General features: G+C 41.8%; 1 protein-coding gene across 1 annotated transcript in view; it reads left to right on the top strand.

Moving 5' to 3' along the window:
* XIRP2 (xin actin binding repeat containing 2) overlaps positions 1 to 12,562 on the top strand; it is a 157,564-nt gene that overhangs the window by 52,547 nt on the left and 92,455 nt on the right. The window contains exon 2 of the mRNA XM_050916246.1: positions 4,353 to 4,424. Coding sequence (XP_050772203.1) covers positions 4,353 to 4,424 — 72 coding nt within the window. The remainder of the gene's footprint in view (positions 1 to 4,352; positions 4,425 to 12,562) is intronic.

Raw genomic sequence — 12,562 nt, 5'->3', positions numbered from 1 at the left:
CATGGGATGGGGGGAGGGGCTGGGGATGTGCAGGGTGCAAGAGTTAGGGCAGAGGGCTGGGGGCATGTGAGGGGGGTGCAGGTGTCAGGGTAGGGGGGCTGGGTATGTGCAGGGGTGCCAGTCAGGGTTGGGGTCATGGGGGGGTCAAGGAGTCAACAGAGGGCTGGGTGGTACAGCGCTCAGGGCAGGGGCCTGGGGGTGTGTGGGGGGCCAGGGCTCAGGGCAGAGGGTGACTGCACCCCCCAGAACCCAACCCCTCCCCACCGCTCCTTGTCTCAGCTACCCCCCCCGGGACCTCACCCCTATCTAAGCCTCCCTGCCCCTTATCTCCTGACTGCCCCCCCAGGACCCTACCCCCTACCTGTCCCTTGACTGCCCCAACCCTTATCCACACCCCGACAGACCCCCTGGACTCCCATGCCTATCTAACTGCTCCCTGCTCCCTGCCCCCTGACAGGACCCCCAGAACTCTGGACCCATACAACCCCTCCCACCCACTCCCTGCCTGCCCCAACCCCACTCCACACCCCTACCTCCTGGCAGTCCCCCCAGAACTCCCGACTCATCCCACCCCACCCCCCCAGCTCCTTGTCTCCTGACCACCCCCTCCAGAGACACCCCCCCATCCAAACTGCTCCCCCAGGACCCTCTTTGCTCCCTGTCCCCTGACTGTCCTGACCCCTATTCACCCCCCAAACAGACCCCGGAACTCCCATACCCCATCCAACCCCCCTGCTCCCTGACCACGCCCCCGGGATCCCACCCACCCTGCTCCCTGTCCCTTGACTGCCCTTAGCCAGCCCCGCCCCACCCCCCACAGCCCTGGAGCCAGCCCCCTTACCATGAGGCTCCTTGCTCATCCGGAGCCCTGCTCCGCCGTGCCCCTCAGAGCGATGTGCACGCGGCAGCAGGGCTCCGGGTGAGGGGGGAGCATCTCTCCCTCCCCTCGGAGCCAAACGCTGCCCCACGGGGGCGCGCAGCCCCAACTCCCGAGAGCTCTGCGCGGGCGGCGGCTGGGCTTGGGGGGGAGGCGTGGAAGGGGCTGGCCGCTTGCTGCGCTAGGCCAGCGCTCCGGCGCGAGACTGGGGAACCCCACGGCTTGCCGCGTCGGCAGGATTTTTAATGACACGCGGAGTCACAGCAGGCAGCCGCGTGCCATTACAAATTGGCTCACGTGCCATGGTTGCCGACCCCTGATTTAAACATATGGGTCAATGCTGATTTAGGAATTGTCTCATTACAAAAGCCTTCACGTTCCATCCCCAGTTCTTCTCATCTTGCTTCTGAACTCTCTCTCAGTACCCTTAGATGTCAGGTGTGACTGACAGTTTAAAAAAACAGTCCCTGGAGATCTGCATTCATGTAATAGGTGAACCATTAGGCTACAGTCAATCAGTCATTACTCCGTCACAATCTACCCCGGTATTAAATTAATAGAGTTACACCAGAGATGAATTTGACCCCATATTTCTAATTAATCTCATAAAGTCAGTGATTCATAAGAAATGTAGCAAATTTCAGTAAATACTTGAATTGATCAGAGGCCAAAAAAAAATAGAATTATAATTGAACTAAGCTCATTAGACTGTTGGCTTTTAACCTTTTCCATCAACCAAATACTGCAAGAAAATGGGGTCTTGCACAGCAGAAATACTGCGGCTTGTTTATTTATAGAACTTAGGGCTTGAAAAAGGAAAACCACATTAGGTAAAAATGGCCAGCAGTACTTTGTGAATTGCACAAAGCTCTGCAATAAAAATGTGACTAGTTTTTGAATTGTCAGAAATCCATTTACACTGCATGTCTGTCTTGCTCTACCTCCTTTTAGACACGCGTGCGAGTGTCTCACTAATGTCATCCACTTAAATCCCTCAGAATTCTCCTAAGGTAACTATAATTAACAAGGATGACAAATGAGATAATGGGTACATTGCATGCTTCATGGAGCACTTGGAATGTTAGTTACTATTCAATTTAACTTTTTGACTTTATCATTGTACTCATATTGAAACATTCAGAAGAAATATGTACTGATCTCAATCACCCAGCTATTTTATTTGAAAATAAAATAATCTCTTTTACTTGTAATCAACTGTATTTAAATAATAGAATATTACTTTTTATGTGAGAAAGCATGGATGGCTGTTTCACCACCCCCACATTAATGTGTAGCAGTACTTGCAGCTGAAATATCATTATTCAGGAGGCAAAAAGTGCACAAGTAATGAAAGACGAGTGCAGGATACAGCCCATAATTTGTACTCTTTAGTGCAGAGACCATGTTTTGCATTGTGAGTGAAAAGGGCCTAGCATACCATGGGCACTGCCACATAAAGAGATAGTAGCAATAATAATGTCATAAGGGAAACAACTTACTCTGGAATATGAGTAATCATACTGAAAGGACTTTTCTGTGGGAAGCAGGCATAATATTAAAGAACCCTTAAAATGGTATTATAATTAGGAGGATATATCACTTCTTGAAGATCTTCCCTTTCTCCCGCACCCCAACTAGTTTTGTTTTATTAAAACAAATATGAGTAAATTACCTACCAAGCTAATGATGAGAAGAAATGTGTTTCTGAAGGCCTCTTCTCTTTATTACGTTAATGTCACTTATGAGTTATATTGCTTTTTTATTGAATGGTGGTGTTGTGCAGAGTAGCTGGAAAGGCATTTCCTCATGAAAAGGTAAACGGTGTTGTATTATTCAGAGCAGAAGTGGAAGATGCAAAGTCCTTAGGGTGTTCAAAGAAAGCAGGATTCACAGATAAAGTGTTTGCTGCTTCTCTGTAAATAGCTGAATATAGGATGTTACTTGGGAAGATACAGTGGAAATTGTGTAATAACATGTGATTTTTTTTTTTTTGTGGAGCACAGGAATCTATCTTACTTTTTTTGAACAAAGGACCAACTCTAAATCTCAGTAATACTGGTATAAATCAGAAGTACTTCGTTGAAGTGAGTGGGCCTGATTGTACTATAAAATTACTTTTGCACCGGTTTAGCTCTGCTAGCTTCAATGATGTTTTTGCATGATAAACATAGGTGTGAGAAGAGAATCAGGCCCTGATTTTCAAATGTTTGGCTTTCTCTTAAACTTAATGTGATTGTCTTGGGTTTTTTTAAAATTAACTATAAAACCCTTGAAAGTTTACTTTACCCTTATACTGATATGCACTCTCAATCTTAACTGCCGCTCATTTTATTTTCGTTGAGAATTTTAATTTTGATCTCCCGTGTAATGACTTCCTTTCCATAATCAAATGTAGAGGGCCTGCTCAGTTTAATAAAGTGTGATTACAATTAATTGTGTATAATGCATTCACTTCAAGGTACTTAATTGTGTATAATGCATTCACTGCAAGGTGCACTTTGTACATAGCATCTAACTGATCTATATCTTTAGGCCAGATGCTCAGCTGGTGTAAATCAGTGTCTCTGCAGAGCTGAAAATGCTGAGAATTTGCCCATGAACTTTAATTTAAGATTGCTGGTATGTAAACATACTGAAGAACACTACAATTAAAGAAAATACCTAGGTATTTATAAGTTTGGAAATAAGCACTGAGGGGAAGAACATAAATATTCAAAACCATTCAGACTTCATAAAATTGTCTCTCCCAGCTATGTGGAGCTTAGGAGATCCACAGTGTTCCTGCTAGCTCCTTTTGCAGTGTAGAGATTGCACAATGCCTGCAGGTGCTTTCACATGACTGATGGCCTCCATGCTGTCTGCAACACAGCGCTTTAGGTAAAAGCCCATAGTACAGCTCCTATAGTAACATTGCAAAGTCATTTTCAAGCATTCACATATTAAAAATGATTTCACCATTTACTTTCACACTTTCAAAAAAAAAAGATTCTAGATACTCTGAACATCATAAAAAAACCAATAAAACAAAGAAAAACCCTTTTCTGGTGCAAAGTTACAAATACAGGACTGCTTGTGAAACTGGTTGTAATCTTAACTATTGTCTTTCAGCTGAATAATTCCATGTATAAACTAACTTAAAAACAGCTTGATCAATTGACTAATTTTGCAGAAAAAGGTAACTTTTGGGTGTAAGGTCACCAGGCATCCAGTTTTCGACTGGATCGCCCAGGTAAACAGGGACACTGGCAGCTCCATTCAGCACTGCTGACCAGGCCATTAAAAGTCCAGTTGGTTCCACAGAAGCAGCCAACATATCCCTGTGGCCCAGGAAGCTCTGCATGTTGTCCCTACCCTGACCGCTGGCTCTGCAACTCCAATTGGCCAGGAACTGTGGCCAATGGGAGCTATGGAGGTGGTGCCTGAGGGTGCGGGCAGTGCGCACCGTACAGACTCACCTGGCTGCACCTCTCCCTAGGGGCTGGACCTGCCGGCCGCTTCCAGGAGCAGCGTGGAGCCACATTGCACCTCCGACTGGGAGCCACCTGAGGTAAGTGCTGTCCAGCCAGAGCCCACACCCCGAACCTCCTGCTCCAGGTTGGAACCCCTGCTACACCCTAACTGCCTCCAGACCCCGCACCGCCACCTGCACCAGAACCCGCTGCCCCAAGTCGGAACCTCCTCCCATACCCAAACTCCCTCCCAGATCCTGCACCCTGACCCACACCCCAACCCGCTGCCGTAGGTTGGAATGTCTTCCTGCATCCAAACTCCCTCCCAGAGCCCCCAACCCCCTGCCCACCCCTTAGCCCACTCTTAACCCCTTGGCTCCAGCCCAGAGCCCCCTCCTGCACTCCAAACCTCTCATCCCCAGCTCCACACTAGAGCCTGCACCCCCACCCACACCCCAACTCCCTGCCTCAGCCTGGAGTCCCCTCCCACACAGTGAACCCACCATTTCTGGCCCCACCCTGGAGTCCACCCCCTCCTGGAGCCCTCACTCCCTCCTGCACCTCAACCTCCTACGCCACCCCTGTGAAAGTGAGTAAGCATGGGGGAGAGTGAGTGACGGAGGGTAGGGGGCGGGGCCTTAGAGAAGAGGAGGGGCAGGGGCCAGGCCTCGGGGAATGGATGAGGCAGGGGGTAGGGCAAGGGTGTTCGGTTTTGTGCAATTCGTAAGTTGGCAACCCTATTTGCGTGGCATTCTTCAACAAAAACAAGCAACATAATTATGTGTAAACAATACATCTTCCTGCAGAGACAGGGCTCTAGTCCTAGACTTATAGGAAAACCTCTTATAATGATAAAGGTTCCAATTTAGAAAAGCACTTATACATGTGCTTAAGTCCATCCAATAGATCTTAAGCACAGTCTTGGCACTGCCCCGAATAGGGTTACTTTCCTGAACTTGGACTAAAGTACAGAAGGGCTCTTAATCTTAGCTCTCAGTTTCAACCAACTATCTGAATGCAAATTGCTCATACACATTTTGTAACCATTTTGATTAGCTATCATGATCATTGATAATTTTGTTTTATTTAAAACTTTTTTCTTCAAATATAGCTCCTGCATGAGTTTTCAAGGGGAGTAAATTATGTGAAAAGTTGGATGGGATAATAACAACCAGATTTTGAGGTAGAGGGACAAAAAAATATTAGGCACTTCAAATTTAATATCAGAGTAACATTTTAATAAAATGGAACTCAAAAACCATTTAATCCAAACTTGGCAGAAAATGCCTCTTTAGACTTCAGATCAACTTAGTTTTGCTAGCCAAAGATGGTTTTGCCAATCTGAAGTGTTCAAAAAATCATGGGATTGGCTTAAAAATGTGTGATTTTAAAAATATATGTTTTGTGTTCTTTTATTTGATTCTTTTGTTTTTGAGTCTGTTGTTTTCACATTTTTAAGCTTTCTTCCATAACCACCAGTGCCAAGACAAAAAAGAAAGAGCCGAGAATCTCATATTATCACACAACCCCAGAGACTTCAGTGGGGCCAGGATTCCACACCAAACATGAGACTCAAATCATGGGAGTTGTTAACACTTCAGTGATATGGGAGCAGGAGGGTTAACATAAAGGATTACAATGGACCTTCATTTTGTCTTTACAGTAACTATGGAGAGACTTTTATATCTCCATAAAAAGGTGTTGAGTATGAGTGCTTTGAGACATTTACGCCACTAAGCATTTACTTCATACTAGATGATAACATGAAAGAGTTAACCCGTGGTCTGTCAGGGGGCACAAGTGCTGCTGAAATATGGTCATCATGAGCAAAAGTGGCAAGCACTTAAAATATAAATATGTTTGAGACAGTACTCTCTCTATTTTGCATGATTTTCTCATGAATTGTTAGATGACTTGAATTTGGTCATGGAGTTTCAGCAACTAAGATACCATAACATGACATGGATAGAAAGAATGTTGTTATATTTTCAGAATTAGTTCATGAGGGATACAATTCATTTCAAATCCTAACCCATTCTTATATGCTTTTGTTCATATATAAAGAAAGTAAGGGATTTTCCATTGGTAGAAAAAAAGTTAAGCTATAAAAAGATGTTCAAAACCTCAAGAGTTCTTAATGACACACAGGACAAAAATATCTGGAAATTAGTTACATATTTCATAGACTGTGAATTTCTAATGTATATTACTTGCTCTGCATCTAGAAAGAATACCACATTTTATTAGTGCATTAAAAACACAGATATGTGTTATAGGAGTCATTTTCACAGTAAGTCTGAGTGCTTCTATTTGTGGCACAATGATAAAAAGTTCAAACTTCTTATTTCTTGTATGGTGGTAAGCTAAAAGTAGCCCAGAAATCCAAGTTCTGAAACCCATTTAGACTTTTTGACCAACAAATCTTACAATCACAATCTTAAAAAAATTTGAATAATTTTGCTTACCAGTGGGTTTTTTCTTTTTTTGGAATGCATGATACGAACAAAGAAAATCTGTGACTTCTTTTCATTGACACTCTATTTCCCTCCTACAATATTCTAAGAATATTGCATGTAGAAATACTACATGGTTTGATGTACACTGTAGAACTAGACAATCTCTGCAGAAGTGGATTATTGGAAGGTTTTGTCATTACCAGAATTGGCTTACATTTTGTAAATTCCTAGGAAAATGCATCAACACATGATTAGGGCAGAACTAAATTATTTATCTTTTGTCAATATATTCTTTACATCAAACATTTTATAAGAAATACACTTTAATTAGATCATTGTTTGTCTTTTACATATTTTAACCTTTCAAAGGCACATTATATTATTTAAATGATACATTGAATATTTTAATAAGTATAAACTACTTATGTTTCCTGAACAAGTTCTTTTTTGGAAGGAATTTATGGAGCAGGAGATTGGCATGGCTCGCATAAGTTATAAGAACCCATTGTAAGGATGTTCTGGTTACAGATGCACACTACAGAGGCCTCATTTTCCTTCTGCGTCTTATTGGTAACACATGATAGGAATTACTTATAACATGCAGGAAGAGAAGTGGGCCCTTGGGTGTCATTAAGTTACTTCCAAAGTCTAAAGAATTTGTTTCACAGTTTTTGCATGTTTTAAATCAATTCCTCCTCACTGATCAGAAATCTATCAGGATGGATTCTCTCATTTCATTCTGTCCTGTATACATCAGGACTTTCTTTCCTACAGAACTTAACAATCATTTGAGTGCCCTTTGTTTTGCTGTATCCAGCAGTTGTCTGGGTAGTTAAAACTTTTTTGGAATACAATATCCATCGGTTTTATATTTCTGAATAGTTAACTCACAAACTTTTCATTCTCACTGTCACCTGATCTGTAGACATGGGTTTCTTGGCAACTACCCCTTATAGTTTCTCCTTTGGTTTTCATTACTTGGAGCCTTACCCAAAATATTTTGCTATAACTTTCTTCGTTGTTTAATTATTTGTCACCAGTAAATACTATGCATTTGTATATATCACAACGTAGAGCGGATATTAGGGTCTCCGCCCAAGCTGGATTTAAGTCACCAAGCCTTTAAAAGAAGAGTAGAAAAGCAAACTATGCCCTTCCTTCTTTCTAGAAGAAAAGTAGTCTTTCATAGATCCCTTTTGACTAGCTTGGCCTAGCTACAACAACCAACCGAAAAAGAAAGATTTCCCTCTTGGCAAGGTGGCCAAATAATCTCAGTCCTTACTGTTGAGGGATAGAAGGAATAAAGACTCTTTTCCATTATGCACCACTTCTCCGTCCAAAGAGCTCCTTCTCATCTCATTGTAAGCCCTACCTTTTTACAACTAACTTTTTCATGAGTCTTACCTGCCAGCTCCACACTTCAGCTGCTTAATGGGCCACAGCTGTCAGCCCTTCTCTCCAGGCCTGACACCAGAAGTAGTGACAATGGGATGGGTTGTTCTCCATTCAGCAAAGGGGTTTGCCCTTTCATAGTTCAGTTGAGAATGGGCAGGGGATATACACCTCATCACAGCCACACCGCTTATTATTTTTGACTGATTAGTTACCACCATATTAATTTTCAGCATTAAGTGGTTATTTGCCATTATACCAATTTGCTGTTCTGCACTTGCCTTCCTTACTATCAATCAGTCCTTCTTCAAACTCCCGTTTCCCCCTCATTCTTAGCATCTCTGACTTCTTACATTTTATCTTCTCCACTCTTCCCGCTGTTTTTCACCTGGACATTGCTATTCATGTTATGAATCCATACTCTCTTCTGCAAGCATGAGCTCTTGCAGAAACACATGAGTTTCTTGCTATCCCCTTTGGTCCCACTTCTACCTACCTACATATATACTTACCTCAACTTGGCCTTTTCCTCTGCCGATTCCTCTTTATCTCTGGAAACATAGCTCTCAACCCATGCTGACCCTCCCCTCTGTTCTCATTCTCTTGATCTCCATATCCCCTGGCTTCCTCAATTTATCCTTCCCTTCCACTGCTCCCTTTGGAGGTTCCACTCCATTTGGAAAAAAAACAAACAAACCTTTCACAGTAATTAATGGCCATCGTGGAGATCCCATCATTGCCTCAAATGTCACTCAGAAAAACTGTCTCCTCACCTTTCCCCCTAATTCCTCTCCTCTTCCTGTTATTGACATGATCACAAATCCTCCTATCATCCCGGCTCATAGCTGCACTGCACAGCTAGGGACTTGCCTTATCCTTCCGAGTCCTTCTCCACAAAATTTCAAAGCTTGTTTCTTCTGCTAAGCTCTCAAAAACTAGCTAATGTTAATGTTGACACCCACCCATTCAGAAAGCAAATGTTCTAAAGAGGCATCACCTTCTCTGTGTTTTCTGTTTAGTTTATAATATCCTATGGATAAAAAATCATACCTTATTATGTCTTATGAAGAGCTGAGTGTACGGTTGGCACTTAAATAAAAACAACTGTGACACCTTCAACCACTCTCCGTCTCTCTCTCTAGTATGGATCTTGTTACAGGAATGCTCTGTGTCTATAGTTAATAGCAGTTAGTTAATGGATATGATGCTCAGGATTATGTAGCATAGTTCCAGGGTTTTGTGGGACTAATAAAATTTGTGCACTTCAAATGGTTCCTGTGTGCTGCTATTTACATGGAGCTCTAAACAGATGTTATACATCATTACTGACTTTTCATCCTATTAATTTCAGTTTTGAGAATCATCCCAGATATGCCCACTGGCTCATGTTTTCCATAATTTAGTATATGTTTTAGCTCATCCTACAGATTTCCCATCTTCCCTGTATGTGTACGCTTAAATCCATAATGCTCATCTTTTTAAAAATTCTCATTAATAATAATCTGTTGCAGAATGTCTCTATTATTCTTTTTGGAAGTACAGGACATATTTTTTGAGTTAAGCAAAAGCTTATAGTTTTAAAATGAGAAAAAATGTGATGACATACAGTTGTATTAGTTTTCACAGTTAGCAATACTGTAAAATGAGTTTCTTTAAAAAAAGCTTTCATAGAACAGGTCATTGTTTGCGTGATGATGGATAGATAAATAAATAAATAGCATGCCTGAGAGAACTGGCCTAGCCCAGATAAACTGTATATTGAGATTGGTATCTAAGAGAATGCAAAACTGTTATTTGTGGGTCAGATCCTACCCTAACATCTTCTGAGAGAGACAAAGTAAAGAAAGAGAAAAAGAGTAAAAGGATATTGGAAAATGAGTGTTTGGAATGTTGTAGCCATCTTGGTCCCAAGATATGGAAGATACAGGGGAGTGAGGTAATATATTTTATTGGACAAACTTGTATGAAGGATTCAACACAAGTTGTAGGTGACCACTTAAAATGAAGTTAACACCTCTGCAGTGGTAGGACTACTAACCTCCACTGTCCTAAGACTGCAGAGGTGTTCATATCCCGCCTCATTTTAAGAGGTCTTCTACATGCTTAACAATCTGTCCCACCCATTCTCTGCCAATGTGCTTGGGTAACTTTACTCCAAAACATATTTTAGAGATGATAAAAATGTTATAATACAACAAAAAAGCAAGAATGCAAATGCCTTCAAAAAAACTCCATAATTATGGAAATAGACAGTGGACGACATTGGAAAAAATAACAGGAGGACGAGGCCAATACATTTTAAGGTCTTAAAAGGGCCTTAAGTGGTTCAGAGGGCCTCTTCATTGAAAAGAATTTCAGTCAGAGTGTGCAGAGAAATACATATGCTGTTAGAAATGTCCATGAATTTACAATTTTTTTTAAAAAAGAAAACTAACAAAATACAAGCTAGCAACTTTTTTCAACCCAGTACCAGCAATTAACAATACCACTGTTATTTGTAAACAGCACAGACAGTAAAATAACAGTCCTAAAATTTCCACTGTAAAGGTGAAAGTGTGGATTATAAACTTATATCCTTAAAATGTCTCTCTAATAACCTGGAACCCACAACACTGCATAGTGCTAGAACAGGGCAGTGTATTTGCAATAGTGCTTTTTAAATCTTTGTAATGAAAATGTTTATTAATTTATTAACATTAAAATGTAAAAAGAAAAGATGACAAAACTTGTTTGGTTGAAATGTCAGGCATATTATCTATGAATAAAAGAAAAAGAAAAAAAGAAAATAGTCACTGATATTCCTGGTGATTGTCATCATATTTCAAAGCCTTTATTCTGGCTTTCAATGCTTGTCACACTGCCTTAGGCTGTAATTTTGGAAAACATCTCTGACATCATTCTGCACTACCAGACGCACTGGTTTCTACCATTTCTACTACTTCTGGAACTGATCCCGAAAGTTCAAATACACCTTTTTTTGTTATAGTGCTGCACTGGGTCCACCGGTGCTGCTGTAGTGCTTAGTGAAGACACTAGCTGTGCTGATCGGAGAGCTGCTCCTTCTTTTGTCATAGCACTGTCTACGCTGAGGGTTAGGCTGGTGTAATTACATTGCTCAGGTGTGCATTTTCCATACCCTTGAGTGACACAGTTATACCAACGTAAGTTTGTAGTATAGACCAGAGCTGAGAGTATAGCTGTTTCTACTTTGGACTTTTTTTGAAAGTTTCTTCTGTTACATACTGGCAGAGCTTTTATTTGGACTTTTAATACTGACTTAGTATGAATTTTATTAGAATTATATATTGTTTGATTTATATTTGATTTAAAACAGTGGAGTAGTATTTACTTCTAGAGATTCTTCCATTTTGGGATGCCATTTAAATTTTATCTTAACTGGACATTATAGTTGATGAGGTGGTTCAATTAAAACAAAAAGACTGACTTTCCCATCCCTAGGCCCTGTTTTTCAATTGTTAGCTCACTCAAGTTAGCTTCATGTGATTGAAAAACCTTGTTAAGACACATGCTAACACCTCTGAAGCTGGGTGAGTTAGGCTTTGTCTACACTGAAAAGTTTTGTCAACAAAAGGCAGATTTTGTCAACAAAAAGTGGTTGCATACACACTGTGTTGCGACTTTTGGTGGCAAAAATGCCCTGTTTTGGCAACAAAATAAAACTACTCCCATGAGAGAGAGAAGGTTCTTTGTGCAAAATTTTTTGTCAGCAAAGTCCAGTGTAGACACCATGCTTGATTTTATCTCTTTAATTGGCCTCCAGGAGGTGTCCCACAATGCCCACCCTGACCCTTCTGGTCAGCACTTTGAACTCCACTACCCTGCAGCCAGGTAAATAACCATCCGCCCCTCCCCCTGAGAAGCCCTGGGAATTTTTAAAATTCCATTTCCTGTTTGCTAGCCATGGAGAGGTCTCATCACATCTTCCCAGGTGACCACGGCAGGTTATCACAGCAAACGCTTTCCTGCTTGGACCACTGTGGAGCTGTTGGAGCTGCTCAGTATATGGAGGAGAAGAGGCTGTGCAGTCCCAGCTGCACTTCAGCCATAGGAATTTTGATACTTATGGTCAGATTTCTCGAGGCTTGTGCAAAAAGGGCTATGATCAGGACATGCTGCAGTACAGAGCGAAGATAAAGAAGCTGAGTCTGGCATACCATAAGGCAAAGGAGGCAAACTGTTGCTCTGGTGCTGCACCTAAGATCTGCTGGTTCTATAAGGAGCTGGATGCTACCCTCAGTAGTGACCCCACCTACTGCCAAGAGCCCTGTGGATACTTCGGCAGGCCTGGAGGCAGTGGAAAGAGGACCTAACCCAGAGGACAAAGTCATTGATGAAGAGGTGCAGTTAAATGATGATTTGAAGCTCCT

Source organism: Gopherus flavomarginatus, chromosome 10 (genome assembly GCF_025201925.1).
Source record: "Gopherus flavomarginatus isolate rGopFla2 chromosome 10, rGopFla2.mat.asm, whole genome shotgun sequence".
Classification (NCBI taxonomy): Eukaryota; Metazoa; Chordata; order Testudines; family Testudinidae; genus Gopherus; species Gopherus flavomarginatus.
This window is presented reverse-complemented; position numbering and strand designations above follow the sequence as displayed.